This window comes from Plecotus auritus, assembly GCF_963455305.1.
Source record: "Plecotus auritus genome assembly, chromosome: 3".
In the NCBI taxonomy this organism is placed as follows: domain Eukaryota; kingdom Metazoa; phylum Chordata; class Mammalia; order Chiroptera; family Vespertilionidae; genus Plecotus; species Plecotus auritus.
In genome coordinates this window covers 185,593,325-185,616,700 of record NC_137772.1, presented here as the reverse complement: position 1 = coordinate 185,616,700, position 23,376 = coordinate 185,593,325, and the positions used below count along the sequence as shown (strand labels likewise).

Genomic DNA, 23,376 nt, shown 5'->3' with positions numbered 1-23,376 from the left:
TTTTAATTGAACTTTACTGTATATGTAAGATTGAGGCAGAACTCAGATTTTGTAATATCTCTCTGACAAATAAAATAAATAAATCTGAGGCATGTAACACAACTCGACCAAAATCAACATAGCCAAGGAGGAGCTATCACCTCCATCAAGTTCCTATGGAAGACTATCACTCACTTCAGTAAACCTGATGTCCTTCTCAACATTTCTGGAAATCTTTATTACTTGTTTTAACCTGCAGCAAACCCTTTGGCTAAAATGAGAGCTTAACCTGCATTTTAAAAATAGGAACATTACATGCAGCTAAAAGTTATTTGGACCTATAGCTAAAAGTTATTGATGGTGAACAAAAATCTTTATCAAACCTAGTAAAATAGTATTGGTTTTCATTTTTTTAATCCACAACAACGTTTGAATAGTGTGGTAAAGAAAAATTCTATTAAATTTAACAAATTTATATTTGTGGTTAAATAAATTCATAAACTGGTTCTAAAGGCTTTTACAGTTATACAGTCTACGGTACCCAAAATTCTCCTGGGTTCACACTACATTATATAGGTTTCTGTTTTACAAAGACACACTAACGTGCGTGAAAATGATTGATAAAGCATTTTTAAAAACACTTATAGGAGTTATTAATCTTTAGTAAGTATTCATTTATTTTTCTAATTCTAAGCTATCTTCCACTTTTTTCACAGATTAAAATAATATCTCTCAATTTATCTGGCTTATTTTTCTTCTCAAAAATTTTTTAAATATCATATCACTTTTTGTTAGGAAATAATTTTTCCCCCACTTGTATTTTTATGTTTAAAACCAGTTGTTTGGTGAGTTCTTCCTAGTATTAAGTCTGCTATTATTTTTACCTTAATAATTATTACATCTAAAAGAATCACTGAAATTATTAAATATTTTTTATCTTGAAGTGGTTACGAGTTCCAGAGTAAAGCAACAGAGACAAATCTTAATAATAAGATGTTTTTCCTTTAATTTTATTTACCAGTCAAAATGCTTAAAACTCTTTGTTGTCACAAAAATAATCAGCATCAGAGGTATTGATTTGAGATTATCTATGATCACTGCAAGAATGTCAAAAAAACCTATGTTTCTATTGGGATTCCTGTCTCTTTTCATTTATTTATATCCAACAGGTGATACAGTAACATTTCTAAATTTAACCCAAAAGAACAGAGGAGAACCTTGGGAAATGTACCCTTTGTTGTACTTATTCATGAACACAAACCACCTAACCCTTTAAAAATAAGTCATAACCTTTGACATTGTGACCAACTACAGAATTAGATTTTGTAAGTAAATCATAAGTCATGTGCATAAGTCTCATTTTGTTGGGTCACAGTGGTTTTGATAATTCTGTGATCATTATTAATTGCTCTGAATAAGAGGGAATCATTATATATATATATACTTTTAATTGATTTCGGAGAAGAAGGGAGAGGGAGAGAGAGAAAAACATCAATGATGAGAGAGATCATTGATTGGCTGCCTCCTTAACAGCCCCTACTGGGGATCGAGCTACAATCAGGGCATGTGCCCTCGACTGGAATTGAAACCGGACCTTTCAATCCGCAGGCTGATGATCTATCCACTGAGCCAAACCGGCTAGGCCTGCTAGGGCATTATTATATATTTCTTAATGCTGCCATAATCGGCCTCCATGAAAAACACCTGCTAAGATATCAGTATCTTAAGAATGCAACTTCAATTGCAATGCCTTCTAACTACAGGTGTGTAACTCCTTGTTTTAATTATTTTAGTAATTCCTTTTTAACTCAAGGACACAAGCAGAATTAATATGAAGAATTTTACCTCCAATAACTTTGACCAACTGTTTTTTTCATGGAAGAAATGCTGGTTGCCTAAATAAATTTCTAAATAAACTGAGCAAAGCAGTAGGTAGACTACATGTCAATAATAATTCTACAAAGTGCATCCCCTGTAACAAACATTTGATAAATAAGATAGCTGTGCTTCCTTTTGAATATCTAGCCAAAAATGCTTAAAATTGTTTTGACTGGCAAGTTCAAAATATATTTGTCTGCACCACAGAATCCATACGTAAACATGTCAAGAATTTATGAGTATTTAACCACTCACACACTATCAACGGTCAAATTTTGATTTTTCTCCTCTTCTTTGCACCCAATTGATTTCAGGAGGGAATATTATCAGGATGCAAGGGAAAGAAAACCTAGAACAGTGGTGAAAGGTGAATAATTCCTTGTGGGAAGATTTAGGTAATAAATAACTGTCATATAATCAAATTGGAAGCCCGGCAGAAAATATTTAAGAAACCAAATAATATTAAGTGACAGCCTGATGGATAGGTTTAGCCTTTAGTTAAACTAATCTAGACAGGAACTAGAATGTATCCATTAGACTATTTAATCGCATTAGAAAATGGGGGGGGGGCGGTGGCGGGGGATGAAAACAGTGAGTCATAATGGTACAGCAAGCTTTGCAGAAAAGAAAGATGAATGGAATGCAAAAGCAGCTATCTGAAGAAATAATAAAATAGTCTCTAATAGTAATTTTACCTTGTCATAGTCTAAATAAAATTCATTACTATAATATCATAATTTAACTTTTTTACATATAAGTAGAGATAAACTATTAGAAGCATAATTATAATTGTCAGCTAATTTAAATGGCATTTTATTTACTAATATACTTATGAGATTATGTATACTCACTGTAATCACAAATTAAAATATCCTGAAAAGTAAAGAAAAAAAAATAGGGATTCATAAACCAGTGATTTTAAAACACTACCTTTTTTTCTTCTTCTTTTCTTTCCTTTTCAGCTTCTCTAAATCTTTCTTAGCTAGGTCTATAATTTCAATGGTCTCCTTGTCTGAGGATAGTATAGCGGGAGAGAAAGATGATGGTCCACTGAAATACGGTGATCTTGCTGTGGCTCTTGTCAAGTTCTTCCGAAGGTTCTCATTTACTGCTTCACTTTCTAATAATTTTGCCCTAGTGAATAAAAACATATTTTAATAGGAAACATTTTTTATTGTTGCAAAAATACATAACATAAAATGTTCCACCCTAACCAGTTCTGCACCACCAAGTATATTAACACTGTTGTTGCAACCACTGTCATCATCTATCTCCAGAAAGTCATCTTCTCCAACTGAAACTCTGTACCCATGAAGCACGAACCCCTCATTCCCCTCTCCTCCCAGCCCCTGGCAGCCACCATTCTACTTTCTGCCTCTGCGAAGTTGACTACAGCAGGAATACATAGGCATTTTAAATGAGTTGTTTTGCATGCTGAAAAATATTTCCAAAATGTCTTTCAACATGGCTACAAGGTAGGTTTTGTTTTTAAATAAATGTGTTCACAAACATTAATGTGTAGGACATTTTTTAATTCCCTGGTTATAGCATTACAAATTTGAAATCACACTCTTCATGCTCAAAAGTGCCAAGAGCAATTAGATTGCTTGCATTCTGGCCACTAGGCATTAGTTATCCTTGCTTTGCAAAGCCATCATTTAAACTTAACCTATGCAAGCAGCATGGTTCCCAACCTTTCAGTTCCTCATTCATCCAGCTATAATAGCATTCCCAAATCTTTGCAAAGATCAGTTAGTCAAAGTTGCCCCTAACTGTCTGAGAGACATCTGGCTCCTGAATATGTCATGGGAAAAGATGCTATCTCCAAGGAAACCTGAGTCTGATAATTGAAAGAATTCTTTTGTTTGCTCAAGTCATTCTACTAACCACAGAAGAATAATGAATGTCCTGTCAGTAATATGCAAAACTACAGAATGACCCTGGATTTGAGACTAAGAGATTCAGAGAGCCCTCCAGGCCAGTCCCTTTATTTTGATTTGATTGAAATCATCAAGAACACAGTTCTCTACTTCAATATAATAGATTTCCAAGGACAACTGAGACAGGGCTGTAAAAAGAAAACTTACTACACTCTACCTCAAAACTGTAATACTAAGCACTTTTGCCATATGTACAAATATTTCAGAGAAAAATGCTAGATTATTTGCAACTATTAAGCTCTCAAAGTCATAGTCAGCTCTGTGCTTTTTCATTATCTACAGAAATTATTCATGACACTGTTGAAACCGGCTAGAGACGGAGTATATAGAAATCAATGAATATATGTTTCAAGTTAGTGTCCTACTAACTTTTAATGAAATTGTTTAATTATATATCTGGTGTCATTATGTGAGCAGAACAATAATTATAATATTTTTAACTGGTTAAATAGCTGTGTACAAACTTCTAGGTTAAGTGACTTCAAAAATTCTTTTAAAGAAATCATAAATATAATAATGTCATTTTTAAAACAAGAAGGCAATTGAAGCCCTGACTGGTACTGCTAAGTGGTTAGAGCATCACCTTGCACATCAAAAGGTTGTGGGTTCGATTTCTAGTCAATGGCACATACCTGGGTTGCAGGTTCGATCCCCCAGCCTCAGTCAGGGTATGTGTGGGAGTCAACCAATCAATGTGTCTTTCTCACATTGATGTTTCTCTCTCCTCTCTCCCTCACCTTCCACTCTCTCTAAACAATCTTTTTCAAAATCAATGAAAAGAATATCCTCAGGTGAGGATTGACAAGAAAATACAAAAAATGAAGGCAACTAAAGTATAAAAACTCAGCATAGCTATAAAAACTCGAAGTCAAAATTTATAATTTTCTTTATTTTCAATATCTATCACAAAGCGTGGGTGGATAATGATGAATATTAATAATAAATAAAATATAATAAATGAACTGTCAATAATGACCTGTATTTTAATTGGCTGATTTATATAATAGACAATTTGTGTTTTTATTTTAAACTAGAGGCTTGGTGCACGAAATTCGTGCATTCGGGGTGGGGGTGGGGGGTCCCTCAGCCTGGATTGTGAGAGGGCACAGGCCAGGCCTAGGGACTCCACCGGTGCATGATGGGGCCAGGGGAGGGATGTGGGAGGTTGGCCAGCCAGGGAGGGCTCCAGGGCGTGTCCAGCCTGTCTTGCTTAGTCCTGATGGGCCGAACCCCAACAGCAAGCTAACCTACTGGTCGGAGTGTCTGTCTCCTGGTCAGTGCACGTCATAGGAAGTGGTTGAGTGGCCTTAGCATATCATTAGCATATTATGCTTTGATTGGTTGAATGAAGGACTGGATGACCAGACACTTAGCATATTAGGCTTTTATTATATAGGAAGCTTGCATTTGGTAGGGGCATAGTCAATGTTTCTTCCATCTTGGTGCTGATTAAGGCTAAAACCTTTAGGGCTCATCTCCACAAATCCCATGCTACATTAGCAGAACCTGCTTTTTTTTTTTTTTTTTATGGGCTGTGAGAGTCTCTCTTTCCCTTCACTCTCACCCACCCACCCACTAGTTGCTGCCTGCATTTCATTTAACAGGAGACTAAGCAGTGAGGCATGAAAGGAAGTACCCAGACTTCCCTGGGAAGGAGCTTACTGAGGGCTTGCCTCTCAGCTCTGTTATTCACTAAAACTTGGACCATTCATCTCTAAAAGCCTCCACTGTTTCCTCTGTAAAATGGAGATGAAAAATATATACTTTCCTAGAATTACTGTGAGGATCAATGATACAATGAATTTAAAACTCACCTGACTGATAATGTATTTAACAAATAATAACTATTCTATCAAAAAGTTGCTAACAACAATATAATCATCTAACATAGGGGATTTGTTAAATCAATTAAAAACATAAGAGAGTACTATATAAAACCATGCAAAAATCATGTTAGAAAAAGAGTTAGTAACATTTTTAAATAGCTCATAATAGCTTGTCAAATTTCAAAGAGTAGATAGCAAAGCAATATATACACCCTGGTATCAATTTTGCTAAAGTATATGTTGAAAAAATATTGAAGAGATATACCAAAAGTTAACATCAGTTATAGAAATGGTGGGAATATGGTTTTAATTTTGTTTATACTGTCTTTTATTTTCAAAAATTTCTACAAAAAATATAAATCCCACAAAAATAAGAGTTAATTAACTAGTGACTATTACTGTTTCACAAAAATATAATATGACATATAAGTTATTAAAAGATAACTGGTATTTTTTTAAATATATTTTATTAATTTTTTACAGAGAGGAAGGGAGAGGGATAGAGAGCTAGAAACATCGATGAGAGAGAAACATCGATCAGCTGCCTCCTGCACACCCCCCACTGGGAATGCGCCAGCAACCAAGGTACATGCCCTTGCCCGGAATCAAACCTGGGACTCTTCAGTCCGCAGGCCGATGCTCTATCCACTGAGCCAAATCAGTCAGGGCAACTGGTATTATTTTACAACTAGAATGATAAGACTTGAAATATAAACATTTCCAAGTGACAATATATAAATTTGTGTAAGTTTAAGAAACTGTGAATAAATGTCTTCCTAAGACCAAGTTTTGATAGAAATATGAATTGGAGCAGGATTTAGTAAATAAAAACAGAATGTGAGAACTTGGACATAAATAATGATAACATGTCAGATCTTTACAGTACTTTTGAATTTAAGAACTTTTATATCCAGTACTTTTATTTGAGCCCCATAGTAACTCTTGGAAACTAGCAGGTATTACTTTATTCTTACAGATGAATCAAAGCTCAGAGATGTTAGGTAACTTTCCCAAGGGCACACACTTCTTAAAAAATAGAAGCTTGCATTTCAAACCAGGGAATCCAATTTAAATTCAAAGCTCATTTATGCTTATCCCATGTGTAAATCATGTTTACGTTGTAAATTACAGTGCTGGGACTCTACAAGCCTACTCCTCAGGAGGGGGACACCCCTAATTAAAGAACCATCAAAGAGGAGTTGGGAAAATGGAACAAGCTGCTAACCTACACCAAGAAAGATTTGATCGCTGATTGATCTCTGTTCGCTAAATGGCTTAAAGAATGGTCTTGTCCTAGCCGGTTTTCTCAGTGGTTAGCATTGGCTCCTGGACCGAAAGGTCCTGGGTTTTATTCTGGTCGAGGGCAGGTTCCTGGTCTGGGAGCCAATCCATGTGTCCCTCTCACATCCATGTTTCTCTCTCTCTCTCTCTCTCTCTGTCTCTCCCCCTCCCTTCCACTCTCTCTAAAAATCAATGGGAAAAACATCCTCCGGTGAGGATTAACAAAAAACAAAGAATGGTCCTAACTTGAGAACTAGAAGGAAGATATTTAATGCTGCTTCAGTCACTAGGAGGAGTGGAAATGACCGCATCAGTCTACAGGAAAGAGTACCACTGGTGAAGCCATTTGTCCAAAGGACAGATCAAGCTTAGGTAAGGCCTTAGAATAACAGGGTGGGAGACAGCGAACAGGGCACAATAACCAGAGCAGGGGATCAGCCTTCCTTGTTGGCCAGTGCCGAGGAAATGAAAGAAAAGCAGGTAGGAGCAGGAGGAGAATCTTCAGGAACTGAAAGGCAGACGTCAGGTGTCTCTCAGGGAATGGGAAAGACGGGTGCTACAGAATGAAGAAAGACAAGTTTGGGGCAGTGGGCAGGATGGAAATGCAAGCCCAACGTGGCTGCTGACCAGAACCAGTACCCAGTGGCCCAATGGTCTCTGCCAAAAAGGTAAAGCTTGGAGACATGTATAAGAAAAAAAGTAACAGTTAATAGAGTCACTCTATCTATTGCCACATCAGATGTCTGCTCATTTGTTTTTTGCTTTTGAAACAATTAAGGGATCCAATATGCCTAGCAGAGGCAAGAACAGTGGAAACATTACTCATCTCTGTTTAAGAATTGTTAGAAAAGCCCAGCCGGTGTGGCTCAGTGGTTGAACGTTGACCTATGAACGAGGGGGGGGCACATCTCGATTCCCAGTTAGGGCACATGCCCAGGTTGTGGGCTCCATCCCCAGTAGGGGGCGTGCAGGAGGCAGCCAATTGGTGATTCTCTGTCATCACTGATGTTTCTATCTTTCTCTCCCTCTCCCTGCCTCTGTGAAATCAATTAAAAATATTTTTTAAAGTTAAAAAAAAATAATCTCTAGAACAGTCAGAGGAAGAGAAAGGGAAAGAGAACACAAATACAAGATGAAGACGTGCTAGGGTAGCTGTGAAACATTTCCCGCTTGGTTATTTTCTGCAAATGTGTACAGAAATGAGATCTGAGCTACTTCGATGCTCCCCATGGAGCTGACGGTGGTTTTACTGCAAGAGAAAGTAGCTGAGCCATCAGGACAAACCATGAAACCTGAACATATTATAGAAACAATTAGTGTCCCTGACCTTCTTTTCAATCCCTATTCCCACAGTCTGGGCTCAGGTGATGACTTTCCTTTTAAGGTTTTCTATCATTCCATTTACTGTTTGTAAGTTCTCCACCTAGACTGTGAACTCCTTGTTTATGTCACACTTGCTCAGTCATGGCATGGTGCCTGGCACATAGTGAGCATTTGTAGTATGTGTGTGAAATGTGAGTGATGAATGAGCCTCTGTACCACAGAGGCAGGCAAAGTGGTAGGGATGCAATGATTCACACATAAGGTATAGCTGGAAAAGCAGAAGGAAACCGGAGTGATCAGAGATTTTTAAAATTAGAGATGAGCCCTAGCTGATTTGGTTCAGTGGCTAGAGGTCAGCCGCGGACTAAAGGGTCCCGGGTTCAATTCCGGTCAAGAGCATGTACCTCTCTCCCTCCTTTTCACCTTCTCTAAAAAAAAAAAAATCAATGAAAAAATATCCTTGGGTGAGGATTAACAATAACAATAAAAAATTAGAGATGGCCGAAACCGGTTTGGCTCAGTGGATAGAGCGTCGGCCTGCGGACTGAAGGGTCCTAGGTTCGATTCCGGTCAAGGGCATGTACCCTGGTTGCGGGCACATCCCCAGTGGGAGGTGTGCAGGAGGCAGCTGATCAATGTCTCTCTCTCATCGGTGTTTCTAGCTCTCTATCCCTCTCTCTTCCTCTCTGTAAAATATCAATAAAATATATTTAAAAAAATTAGAGATGACTTATTGATGTTGACCATTCCCAAATGGTGAGGGAAGGCACTAAAGGTCAATCCACATGCCTGTCCTGTGTGTCAGGGTAGGTAAGTTCCCATGAGGGGTATGACAACCAGAGTAGGAAGATAACATGGGAACATAATATGGGAAGAGACAGAAGGAAAGCTGTTTGGGAAGTAACATTATGGAAAGGCAAGTACCTATTCCCCTAAAGTTAACCTGACCAAAGGGCAGAAATATCACCGTGAACAATGACTAAACAATAAACCCAACAGATAACAATATTACTGCACTGAAAACCCCAAATGTGCATTACATCTTACAGACCATGAACTGTACCTGAGATCTTCAATTTCTTTGATATAACTGTGAATCATATTACTGATCTCCTCATTCCCTTCCCCTGCAAGATAAAACACAAAGTTAATAATTTCCTTCAAATTAAAATTTCAACAAAACAGAATGGGAGAAAAACACTAAGTTACAGAAACAAAATAATAATGCTTTAAAACACAAGCCCTACAGCAAATTTTCCACCCTTAACTACACAAGCAGACAGCAAGATAAAATAGCAAAGTAAAGGGCACATTTTGTTCCTGTAAGAATGTATTATTTACAAATTAAGCATTTAACTGAAAATCATGGACTGTACATTTCTATTTCATTGTACACAGATTGACATTTCTACTTCAAATGTTCAAGATGATTAATGAACACAAAGAATGTGCCCTGCTCTCCTGAGGTGAATCCCTTACTCACCCCACCCTACACGCTTACCTGCTCTGGCAAGAACCTGGTTGGCCTGATCACTAACAAGTTGGGTGATTCTGGTCCTCAGTGCATCAACCGTCTCCTGCATGGCTTTAATTCTTACACGCAGGTTGTTATTCTCAGTCTGTAGCATAGCATTCTCATGAAACATGTCATTGATGCTTTCCACTCCCTCCTCATCAATTATTCTTTTACCCTAGGAAAGAAAAAGATTTCCCTGTTGGTTGAGGAGCCTTAAATACACAAGAGATTTGTTTAAGGGTATTACAGGACTATGCAGTTCTACAACCAGGAGCCCTTTGTCTTAACAGACTCAAGGCAAAAGTGATCCTTTTACTCTATAGCATCCCTCCATGGCAGTTCTGTCACTAAAGAAATTGATTGAGCACTGGCCGGTGTCTCAGTTGGTTGGAGTGTTGTCTGAGGCACTGGAAGGTTGTGGGTTCCATTCCGAGTCAGGGCACATACCTCGGTTGTGATCAGGCCTGTACAGGAGGCAACTGATGGATGTTTCTCTCTCTCTCTCTCTCTCTCTCTCTCTTTCTCTCTCTCCCCGCCCCTTCTTCCCTCTCTAAAATCAATTTAAAAATAATAAATAAATGGATTAAATAGGAAGCCTTTTGAAACAGGTTGATAGATAGACTAAACACTGTTAAAGGCTACCCACAAGGAAAACTAGAGAATTCTGCCTTCAAAAGGAGGAAGACCACTATCATGACAGACAGAGGCTCCAGAGAAACACGTGTGCAAGCCATCACAAAAGGCATCATTGTGTTCACAAAATGTATCACGAAATGCCAAGTCAAACCCAGTAGCTTACTGTTTTGTACTCCATGAGCTCCATCTGAAGTCGTGTGATCTCACTGCGGAGTGCATTGATCTGCTGACTAGCTCTGTCCTGATTGACCATCACCTTGTTCTTGATATTTCTAGCTCGATTGGCGTATTTGAGGGTATTTAAAGTTTCCATAAAATCCCTGTCTGAAGGGCTGACACATGCTATCATGATTGTTTGGCTGAAAGTGACAAAGAAGAATTAGGTTTACAGATAAAAGCAAATAAAACACTGCAATAATCACTTTTAAACTCCTGCCTTTTGAATAATACCTTCTCGTTGAGATACCATAAGACTGACTCTGATAACTTAAAAGTAAAAGCAAATGTAAAAGTCCCTATGCTTTACAACTATCTTAAAGAAAATGAATTTATGTTATCCTTCTTTGATCCATAATGTTTTGAGAAAGTATAATAAGTACATATATTTATTTCTCACCTCTTTACAAAAAGGAGTTGAGGCAATACACACAGAATAATTCTAAGACAATCTACCTATGTCCAAATTGAAATTCAAAAATCATTTCTTTCATTATCTACTTAATATTTGAGGATTTAAACTTTTTTCTTTTTATTTAATCATTTACAACCTGATTTTTGTTGTTAGCAAAAAAATTTGTACTAAAAGCCTATCACCTGAACAAGTGTATAGTATATCCATATGTTATAAAAAACATCATTTGTGATTCATTGGTCTAAGTTCAGGCCAGATTACACAGGAGAGATGGGAAACATTACTTTACAGTAATGATGAATTGCTTTACCAACCAAAGAATAGAATAGTAAAATGCTTAGTATGCCCCAGCTATTATGTCTGTCAATGAAACAGACAAGGACATTCTAATCGGCAGTGACACTGAAAGAGCGAATTTACCCACCCCAGTAGGGAATTCATGCCCATCAATTCTAATCAATCACCTCTTAGTCTCCTGCTTCCACTCCTGCCTTATGCCTTCCCCCAATAATTTCAACAGAGCACTCCTAGTAACCCTTTTAAAAGACATCCCATTCCACCCATCTTTTTCCCTTTATTGACTGTTGCTCATCCTTATTTATCCTCATTCTTATTATTATTCAAGGCTCAACTCAGGTATCATCTCGTCCAAGAATCCAACCCTCATCTGACTGTACTTATTCTCTCTGCTTCCTCATACCCCCCTGCATATCTTTTTTTTTAATTGGTTATATTATTATTATTATTATTTTGAAATTTTATAGATGCCAGCTCTTACACCCTAAACTCTAGGGGTCAAGAATCATCAACTTTTATTTATCAGTATATTTTGCAAAACACAATATTTGGAACATACTAGGCCATTAATAGTTGTTTATGGAGTATGTCATGTATAAATAATATTTATTGGACATCTGAAAGTTAAGATAATTCATGAACCTCTAGTTCTCTTTTGATGAAGAAGATAAGGTAATCAAGTAAGAGTAATGATTATAGACACTGATTAGAGAACAGGACTACTCAAAGTATAGACCCCAGTCCAATGCCAGTCTGCAAACTATTTGTAAGTTCATAGTAAGTATAGAAATGAAAAATAAGCATCTTAAAATTTTGTAACATTTGAGATTGCTATAATCAATGAACTCACTGAATAAAGTATAGATCAGTTCCAGTGTTTTTGAATTCACATGGTAAGTCACAAATGGGGTAAGCTGAGTACAGTCATGCACAATATTAACCCACTACAAATTTGGGGTGGAGGAGGAAAAGAACTTGTCCTTGAAAAGCATTGGGATCAAGTGCTTAAAGAGAATGGGGAGAGTCAAGAATGAGAAGTGCTAAGATACAGGGAAATGGTCATTAAAATCCAAAAGATACATATTCAAAAATGGTTGTGTTTATGAAAAGCTCAAAAGAAAACATTAAAGTTGTTTACTTTTAAAGTTTATATAAAACCACATATCTATCTTAAATGAGACCATACCATTTATATTATTATGTTATATATCATATATTATTATATCATATATCATATTATATTATACATACATTAGGGAGGAAATGCATTGCAATGTTAGCAGTAGTCACTTGTAAGTAATCCTATTTAATAAAAGAGTAATATGCAGATTGACCATCACTCCAACACACAAGATGGCTGCCCACATGTGGACACAAGATGGCCACCACAAGATGGCCAGCAGGGGAGGGCAGTTAGGAGTAACCAGGCCGGCAGAGGAGGGAAGTTGGGGTGACTGGGCCTGCAGGGAAGGGCAGTTGGGGGGGACCAGGCCTGTAGGGAGGGCAGTTAGGGGTAGGTAACCAGGCCTGCAGGGGAGGGCAGTTAGGGGTGACCAGGCCTGCAGGGGAGGGCAGTTAGGGGCAAACAGGCTGGCAGGGGAGCAGTTAGGCATCAATCAGGCTGGCAGGGGAGTGGTTAGGGGGTGATCAGGCTGGCAGGCAGAAGCAGTTAGGGGCAATCAGGAAGGCAGGCAGGCAATCAGTTGGGAGCCAGCAGTCCTGGATTGTGAGAGGGATGTCCCAGATTGGAGAGGGTGCAGGCTGGGATGAGGGACACACACCCTCCCATGCACAAATTTCATGCATCGGGCCTCTAGTAGAAATATAATTGATTTTTCTCATGCTTTATATTTTTCTGCACTTTTCAAAATTTTTGGTATAATCTTGTTATAACTTTATAAATGTATAAAATCCAGTTTCACTTTTAAAAATAAAAGTCACTGCATTATGCATAAAAATATATGCAGCTTGTGTACAAAAATATCTTTGATCTAATTTTTCTTTTAAGAATAATATATACAAACATCACAAAATGAAGGTCTTCTATTCCCCAAAGCTTATACAAAATGCAATGCTTTTAAATTGAGTTCAGTCTTAAAATTTTAAGCAGGAATTGCTGCTCACTAAAGAGGTCTTCTTGTTTGAAGAGTTACCAACTAGTAAGGAAATAGATGAGAAGTACCTGAGATTCTTTACCTTGAAAACACTAAAATAGACTCTGTTAACTGTAAAAGAATAAATAAAAATGTAACGGCTATCTGTAACTTGCTGAATTGTACTGTTTGAATTTAAATGACAAAAATGTTTCTACTCATAAAGCCAACATGTTGATGTTTATAAAAAGGAATGCATTACAAAATAATGTGTTTAGCTGATGAAACATCAGAATAATTCAAAATATGAAAAGGGAGGAATATCAGTGATGCTGACAAAGTTCATAAACAGCAAATACCCTGTATTTCATTCAACTGACATTTTTAAAAGTTTTCCCACATGCAAAAAAAAAATGTTTAATTTTTAGGAGACTTTGTAAAATAGTATAAAGCATATTTAAATTACTTTGTGTTTACTTAGTCAGCATTTATTTTTCAACAAAATTTTATTAGGCATATGCTAGGTGACAAGCACTTAAGCAGAACAACAATAAAGTAGAAAGAGCACGGGCAATGGACTTCATTTACAAGCCAAGTGACTGAATCAATGACTCTCTGGATTTCAATGTTCTTATCTTCAAAATAGGAATAATAATACCTACTTCAAGGGAGAGTGTAAGGACTATGTGAAGTAACAACATACAGAAAGCCGCCCACATTTCCGGTCATGGATAATTATGAGTTCCTCATCCTGTCAATTTGCTTTATAATAAAACCAGTTTTTATAAGTCGCTTTGCAAACTTACATTAATAATAATGGATAACTGAAGTTCACAAATAAGGATAATCACGCATGCATACCTGTTACCCCCGAGGGAATCCTGGAGCAGTCTTGTCAGCTTAGAATCTCGGTAGGGGACATGGGTGGCCCTCTTGCTCTTGTCTCCCAGTGCACTGATTACATTGCCAAGTGCCAACTAAAAGAGCGAGAAAGAAAAATGATAAAAATGCACTAATTATAACACTTTTAAGTAACAAAGGCTTATAGAGAATAGTATGGAGACATGACAGAATTGAAAACATTCAGGTCTCGGCTTTTTTGTTTTTGTGGGTTTTTTTTACATTTATATTTTGAAGTATGACCTAAACTTCAAAGTTTTCTCTATTAACTTTTAAAAACTGACATGAAATTTGACTAAAACTGACTCAAAATTTAGTACTTATATATATTCATAACTCACAAATACTTAAACTTCTATTCAGAAATTTTCTTGAGAAATAAATAAAAGATTGGTGACTTTTAACCATCCCTAGAATTATCAGACCATCAGGCTGTGTCCCCAGAAAACTGTCAATTCATATTGCAAATTCTTCCCCTCAACTCAATAAAGAAATAAAATGTTTAAGTGGCTCAATAGTTTCATGACACTATCTGGTTGAAATATAGCTACCTTATGGGAAAACAAACTCTCCCTTAACCAACATAAACATATCACTATGATTCCTCTGAAAAAGGTATTCCTAATGTAAGTACGGCTGTCTTTAGAAACACAATGCCTCTGAGAGCTAAGCATCCAATATTGAAAGGAAGTAAGTCAAATCACAGAACTCTTTAGTCACTCCTCCTGCCACCCTTACTGCTTTTCTTGCTGTCACTGAACTAGCCCCCACAGCATAGCATTAGCCTAAATGTGGGTCACACTTCCCTTCAGTGATGCAAACATCTCTACCCATGTCTTTGTTAGGGCCAACGGAGATGCAGAGAGCGGCATCAGCATCACACTGTCTCCTTGCCCCTCTCTCCAGAGAGGCTAAAGTTTGGACTACTGGCCGCACTGAAACTTGACCAGATATATCTGAACATGCTTCAATAGCCTAACCAGGAAAACAGACCAACAGCTTTTGTCTTTTCCTGATAGAACCAATGTAAATACCACCATAATTTTATCTCCTAAAAAATTCAGAACAATACACAAAATTCAGGTCCCAGGTCACTCCCTTAAACACAAAACTCAACCATACGGTGGAGCATCAAGATGGGTATCAAGATGGCGTTGGGAGGTCTGGCTCTGTCTAATCAGCCTCAATTGTTAATTCCCCCACAGAAGGGTTGTCATCATACAGGAGCAAATATTGGGCAATGGCAAAACAGGGACATGTGATTGGAGGCCCAGCTCCAGGGAGGGAAGCAAAGTAGAAAACACTGCCCTGATGCTGTGAGCATCACAGAAGTATGTCATTACTTTTATGTGGGAACAAAGGTCCAATGTTATAATGGAGTCAATAAGAAGAAAAGATTTATTACACAAGAAGTTACTCTAAACATTTTTTCTTCCAACCCTGGCCCATGTGGCTCAGTCGTCATGCATCAAAAGATTGCCAGTTGATTCCCAGTCAGGGCACATGACCGGGTTGCAGGCTCGATCCCCAGTAGGGAGCGTGCAGGAAGGACCCCTTTCCTCTCCTTTCCTTCCATAAAACATAAACTTTATGCTAATAAACACAAGGTGTTTTCCAATAAAAAGCACCACTAGGTGGCAGGGTATTAAAGTTAATTCCTATTACAATCTAAAAAGTTCTCATTTTGAAAAAAATCCACTAAAAACATTGATTATAATTCCTAAAATAAAGTGACTGTAACAAAATGTGAGGGGAAACAATGCTACTTTGAAAGTCACCCTGTGCCATAATAAGAATTAAATGTTGATATTGACAAAATGTTTTTAAATGTGGAATTTTGTAACTCCCTTCCACAATATATACTATTTTCTGAACATATCATAAAATTTAATCCAACTAAATTTACATACATGAAGAAAATCTGAAATGTGAAAGACTAAAAAAAAGTGAGGAGATCAAAATTCAGGGCATTATGCCTAAGCTTACAAGTTTATTATAACTCATTTCTCAGCTTAGTGCAAGAAGGCTTTCCACTTGGGTATTAAGTATCACAAAAGAGAAAAGAACAATGGAACATCTCAGTCTTAGTCTTAGTCTTACAAGTCCACAGTTGATGGAAATGCCTTCTTTTGCCCTCTCGCCTGTGGCTCCAGTTCGCTTCAGTCTTTCTGATCCTGCCAGATCAACAAAATGGAACTTTGCAGTCAGGGTTTCAAATTCATTCATCTGTGATGATTCAGAAATCACCTTGTTATCAGTAGCATTTTCCTGCATTTGAGGACAATAATTGAAAATATTTTTATTAATGTGACACTAAATATCTTCAAACCCCTTCCCCCTTGTGTGTGTGTGTGTGTGTGTGTGCGCGCGCGCGCCCACACACACAGGCATATAGCCAAATAATTATAAATGCAGAAATATCTGCTGGCAATTAGATGCTTACAACAAAGTCAGCAAGAAACTTGATAGTCAGAACCCAGCTGTTATTGCTTTTATTAATATAAGCAAAGTGATGAACTAAGACTTCGCTTATATTAATAAAAGAACACCTATAGCACCCAGTCCTCAAAAGCAAAGCATCTCGGGTGACTACCTCCATCACCACATGGCCACAGCTTACTTTCCAGTTGCCGTGGACACATATCCAAATGTTTATTTCAAAACCTTACACAGTTAGCCAGCTTCAGCTTAAACAGGATCAGAGGCATCTCATTGGGAAAATAAATAATTAAACAAACTAAATGTGGTTCATATGTACTCTTCTCCCGGGATTTATGAGATTTTAGGGAAAGGATGACCGAAAGTTTAAGAAATCAGAGCTAGTAACTCACAGCATCTATTTGGGGACACATTCTGGTTTGACACAAGTGGATGGTAAAAATGGCATGTGAGCGAGAGCTCTGAACATTCATCTGCGTGCTAGCTGTGGTCCGGGATAAAGCACCCAGCTTCAAACACTGCATCATCTGGAAAACGGGAAGAAAGAACAATGTTTAAGCAAGATACCATACAATCGGAAGTCTGAGCTAATGCTAAAACCCACCACGTTGAGGGATGGGAAGGATGTGGAATTTCATATTATTTTAGTTACATGCACTTTTTGAGCTGAACTTCTTAGTATAATAGCGTATTATCTTTTAAATAGGAGAAAGCACTGAGATTCCATTGTTTGCCTTTTGCTGACATTTGCAGCTTTTATTCCAAACTGTAAGAGTGGAACACTTGGGAACAAAATGAGCAAAATCTTGTATTACTCAGGCTACTCTGTATCGTCTGTCAAAATACTTTTGTAACTTTCCTTAACAGTCTCCCTTTAGGAGCCATGGTACAACTGTATATATGTGACCGCAAAAGGTGCACAAGGATTGTGGTCCCAGCCTTCACCTTTAATGACCTAACTCTCGTTTTCTAGCTGTGAAAGAAAACTATATATACATTGCCTTGGACTCTTTTGATGCTACAATAAATGAACTGACTTTATCATAGCTGTGACATTTTTTAAGAATAAAATCCTGATATAAAATATATGAGGAAAAAAGGCAAGATTTCTACAAGATGTTACACTTAAAAATACAAATTTCAGAATTTGATCTTACGCAAACTATAAGCAAAGCTGAATATTAAATAAAGCCAAATATGCCTTATTTTAACTATAATATGAATGTCACCTCTGATTCTGTATTCACAGTACGTGTTGTGACTCCCACAGTATAAATTCCTCCAGTCGAATCTTCATGAATTCTTATATTTGATTTTTTATTTTTTGCATCAATATCACGTGTGGTATCAAATAAGTCAAGGACCTCTTCATTGTACAGCTATCAAAAAAAAATATTGCAAATTTAAATTTAGAAGAAATTGCTTCATGGCTTAACAACATGTAGTGCATAATGTTATCTTTCAAATGTATCTTAAAGTTCTTCAAAATGACATATATTTCTTCAAAATAGATAAAAAATGAATGAGGCAATTATTATTACAAATTCAAATGAATGTCAGGTTTCTTTATAAGAATAAGAACAGTAAAGGATGTAATCATGACTGATAAGTTGAGAGCTAGCTAAAATGATCTATTAATCCTTTGCAAGTGATAAATATCTATATCTATCTATCTATATATATATATATAAAAAGCCAGCAACCAAAACGCCATAATGACCCTAACAACCATTATGACACCCACTGCAGCCAGTGAACCAGCCTGATCAAGAGAGAGAAGTGGGGCCAGCCGACCAACCTCCTGCAGCCCCTCACCCCGTTCGGCCCCCCCCATCCCCCTCTACCCCAATAGGGGGTGGAGCCGGCCAACCTCCTGCAGTCCCTCCCCCCACCCAGCCCCACCCCAGATCCGCCGCCCCTCCCCCCAGCCAGCTCCACCACTAATCGCCCCCCCACACACACCAATCGGAGGTGGGGCTGGCCAGCCAACCTCCCACAGCCCCTCCCTCAGCTGCTGACCCCTGATTGGCCCCCCACCCCACTCAGGGGCAAGGCCCACCAGCCAATCACCTGCGGCCCCTCCCCCCAGCCAGTCAGGGTGGGCTGGCTGGCCAGCCTCCCACCATCTCCTCCTCCTGACAGGCCTGGCCTCGATCTGCCCAGATTGGGGCTGGGCCATCCGGACCCCCCACCTGTGCATGAATTCGTGCACTGGGCCTCTAGTATATAAATACAAGCAAACTCTAAGAAATATGTACCAAATGTAGACAAATCCTAATTAAGATTTTAAGAGGTTTTACTACTTAAACTAAAAATGTATTTCCTATTGCCCTACAGCCTTCCTTAATGTATCTAAAAATTAATACTTAATATTCTACAAGGTGGGCAATGATGTTAGTGTTTCTGTGTCAACAGAGGCTGACAGACTTGAGCTACTCCCTGGAAGACGATGCACACACCATTTTTCTATCAGTATGCTTCAAAGTCTCAATGCCCAACAACATTTTGGAGAGTAAAAGGGAAGATGGGAGAACACTTTTTTTTTTTCTTTTTCCATCAGTTACTTACCTTGCTTTTGGTTTTTACTAAACTGGGATAGCTATTAAAATCAGCAGCAAGATAACGTATGTTAATTTGAATTGTTTTCTATTTTGTGCTGTATAATGTCAAATAAAATGTTTCATCAATGACCAAATATTAGTTCAGGTTATTCAGATTAGAATTAAACTAGAACATTCTTTGAACAAAGCACCCAGAACTATAATGTCACCCACCATTCACCTAACTCCAATATTGCTCATATCCAACATGTCCTCTGACTGTAATGTCCCTCCCACCGGACTACACTGACCTAAATTAATCCAAACCTGCCCCAACCTTTGGACTTTGCATCAAAACATCTGCCAATCCTTGCAGGAATACCAGCTTCTGCAGCCAGATTAGTGCTGCAGCCTTCGTCCTATTACTCCTCATGTTCTCTCCCTCCCTTTTGGTCTTAATCACTGAGTTTCCAGCACTTTGTGAGCCTGCCTACATTGTAACAGTAATTATAGATAGGGTCCAGAGAGATTCTGAAATAAACAATATTCTTTTACTCTATGGACACTGGCCAAGTGTTTATAATCTTAAAAGCCAACAAGTAAGAAATACTTATTATCTATTGTCTATTCTTCCTGCTACCTATGACCTAATGTTCATTTACTCAAACATTTATTGAGCACTCTGTGCAAAACACTGTACTAGAAGCCAGAAGTATAAAATCATAAAGTCTACGGTCTCAAGGACAAAATTTAAAATAAACCAACGACACAATTAGTCCTTTACCTCTAAGAACTGTGCATTCACTTTAAAATCTGGAGGAGGAAGACCATTTTTCATTGCGGTGTGTTTTTTTTCTTCGATGCTCTTGAAAAGGTGTTTAACAGCACGAGAAATAATACCCTGCTCCTCCTCGATGATGTTAACATCAAATCCTGTTCCCATGGTGTATGTTTTACCAGCTCCAGTCTGAATAAAGCAACAGAGAAAAATATGTGCTTGCTCGCAATAACATCACCTCCAAGAGCAAAAACGGAAGTGCAACTGAATTGACACTTCTGAACAGTTACAACTCTATGAAAATAATTTGGTACTTACTTGTCCATAAGCAAAAACTGTAGCATTGTATCCTTCAAAACAACCTTCTATTAGTTTCTCTATGCAATCAGTGTAGATCTGTTCTTGTTGGGAGTCAATGTCAAACACATAATCGAAAGTAAAGGCTTTGTCTTTCCCTAGGAAGACCTGAGGTTCTCCCGGTGTGACCGATGTACAAATATGGCATCCTTCAATCTTTTCTTTGGCAAGTTGTGGTCTTATTCTGTGAGAAATAGTCAAGAAAAAATAAAAGAAGATATAATAAATTTAAAAAAAACTAATAAATAGGATAAAAATTCCTGGCCAAATTTTTTAAAAGCACTAATGCCTGCTCCTTCTGTTGAAAAGTTTAAATAAATTATACTGAGTCCATTTCAGTGTCAGTTAGTTAGCAATACCAAAAAATCATGAACAGGAGTAAATTAAATAAATATTTTTTGAGGTGAATATGTTTCCTCAACTCTGTAAGAGGTAAAAGACTCAGTTAAATAATTCTGCTACCAAAATGCTCTTTGTTGCTATTTTTGTTTTAGAGTTATTTTTCTTATTTCCAAAAAGGATGATACCTTGATGCCCTTTACTCACCTGTTGTTGTTTTTTAAATAAATTCATGACATTGGTTCACAAAACCATACAGGTTTCAAGTGTACAACTCAATAACACATCATCTGCACACTCTTCCGTGCACCCATCGCCCCAAGCAAGGTCTCTTCACCAGTGGTTTCCAAACTTGTTTGCACATATCCTTCTGTCAGCTTAATGTGTTTACACATATTCCCACAACATATGTGTATGTGTATTCATTTGTAAATGATATGCATGTATAATATTGATTTACCATATATTATGGCAAACACAAAAGCAGATTTTACTTAAAATTAAAAATAAATACAAATTTCTCAAATTTATTATGAAATACAGTATTTTCTCTCCGAAACCCATGAATCACCAGGTTTCCTGTCTGTGCTTGGAAGACCATAGCACCCAATCCCCACCCCCATCTACTCCAGAGTCTTCCTCTTCTGCCTCTCTTCCTAACGCCAAGGTCTATTTTTATTTTCAAAGAAGGACAGTAAATACAATGATATGTGAACAGAATAACCCAGAATCTGGCCCTATTCTATTCGTGCTGTAAACAGGACCATCCTAAACACACCCATCACTGACGTTCCTGTACCTGGGTTTTTAAGAAGTTTCTATTTGCCACGGAGGAGAAGCAGTTTAAGGAAGAAAGGAAAGACAACCAGTGATGGAAAATATGAAATGATAAAGACAGAGTAAAGAAAGTATTTTAAAGGATTCTGGTCCCACATTTTAATTTTTTCAGATACGGAAACAGGCCTATGGAAGTAGAACCAGTTCACCTATTTTTCAGAATTAAAGTCAAGCTTACGCCCAGATCTCCCGAGTTTCAGCCTCTTCTGCTTCATCAGGATGAATGGTCAATGGAAGGATAGGAAAGACAATACTGAGAAGGGACTAGACATCTGCGACCCTGGTTATCTAAAAGAGTATTCTATACTGCCAAAAAAATGTGTTAATGAATATATTTGTTAATGCTATTTTTTCTTTCCTCTATGATAATGGTGTTTTTCTTTTATAAGGTCTTTAACTTCGTGTATTTGTTGTAATGGGATGCAATGCTCATTGTGGAGCTAGCTAGGTACAATGGAAAGAGCAATGGAGTGGCCGCAAGGAGACCTTGGTTCCGTTACTTCTGTTCCTCTAAAGATAACACATGGTCTTCTCTCAGAGTTCCAGTCTCCTCACTTTTGAAGAGAAAGGGTCATTTCCAAGGTTCCTTTTAGATCTAACACAATTTGACTACAGGATAGTTTATTATAAAAAGGAGAGAAAAATAATATTTATGTACTGTTATACAGATTGACTATTTAAATACACACACACATATATATATATGCATACACACACACACACACACACACACACACATATATATATAACTAATAAAACAAAGGGTTTCTTATAAGGAGCTATGTTGTGAACTATAAAAACAGCCCATGGTAGTAGCAACTTTAGCTTTCTGGTTCCACATTTCCTGTCTTTCTCAAAATTAATATTCTCTTCTTTCCAAGCTCCTCTTTTCCTATCTCACTTCATCCAGCCAAGGGGAGGAAACCCAAACAAACCCCATCTCCTCAGGGGAATCACTGTTCCGACTGTTGCCAAGTCAGAAACAGGAGAGTCAACCTCAATGACTCCCTCTTCCCTGCTCCATCTATCTAATCTGTCTGCAAGAGCTATTAATTATCTCTGGAATAGTTCTTGAGCCCACACATTTCTCTCCTTCCTCACCAACACCACCATTATCAAAGCTACTATTATCTCTTACTAGTACTTAGATTATTGCAAAAGTCTCCTCAATAGCCATCTAGTCTTGGCCCCCTGACCTGTTCCACACCCTGTGATATTAGTGATATTTATAAAATATGAAGTTGATCAGATAGCTACCTGACTTAAAACCCTCCAGTAAGTCCCTAAATCTCTCTGCAGCGTCTCCTCTTGCCATGCTCCATGCTTGCATGACAGGATTTTTGGTGGTGGTGATTTCTTTTAAACCAGTTTCACTAACAAGGTATGCCCTCTTTGGCCTCTATGTCTTAAAATACGCTGTTCTCTTTTCCTGGCTTACTCTTCTCCACCCTGAACATCTCCTGTTTTCAATTTCTGTTTAGATTTCACTTCTTTGAGAAGATACCACGAATAGTTTGCATTCCAACATAAAGTCATATCTGAGCCCAGGCTGTTCTCTTTCCTGAAAGCTACCACATTTACCCCAGGATTCTGCTTTCTCCCTGCTTGACAGATAGCTTTACTACGAAGCCTTAATAAATCTCATGTAATAAGACAGATAAAAATAAATACACTATCTAAATGAAAACTTTGAAATCAATTCCATATTAATTTTAAGTAGTTATAACCACAGGCTAACTTATTTGGCTAAGATACTTTCTTTTTTGTTGTTGCTAAATTATCACCT

At 37.6% G+C, this 23,376-nt stretch overlaps 1 protein-coding gene across 7 annotated transcripts in view; it reads right to left on the bottom strand.

Moving 5' to 3' along the window:
• Window positions 1-23,376, bottom strand: part of KIF21A (kinesin family member 21A) — a 145,357-nt gene that overhangs the window by 50,178 nt on the left and 71,803 nt on the right. For all 7 annotated transcript variants that reach the window (XM_080661279.1, XM_080661273.1, XM_080661274.1 and 4 more), the window contains exons 2-11: window positions 20,376-20,598; window positions 20,064-20,246; window positions 17,969-18,118; window positions 17,132-17,266; window positions 16,401-16,568; window positions 14,262-14,377; window positions 10,543-10,738; window positions 9,729-9,918; window positions 9,291-9,354; window positions 2,788-2,991 (exon numbers count right to left, since the gene is read on the bottom strand). In XM_080661279.1, the coding sequence (XP_080517405.1) occupies window positions 2,788-2,991; window positions 9,291-9,354; window positions 9,729-9,918; window positions 10,543-10,738; window positions 14,262-14,377; window positions 16,401-16,568; window positions 17,132-17,266; window positions 17,969-18,118; window positions 20,064-20,246; window positions 20,376-20,598 (1,629 nt within the window). The remainder of the gene's footprint in view (window positions 1-2,787; window positions 2,992-9,290; window positions 9,355-9,728; window positions 9,919-10,542; window positions 10,739-14,261; window positions 14,378-16,400; window positions 16,569-17,131; window positions 17,267-17,968; window positions 18,119-20,063; window positions 20,247-20,375; window positions 20,599-23,376) is intronic.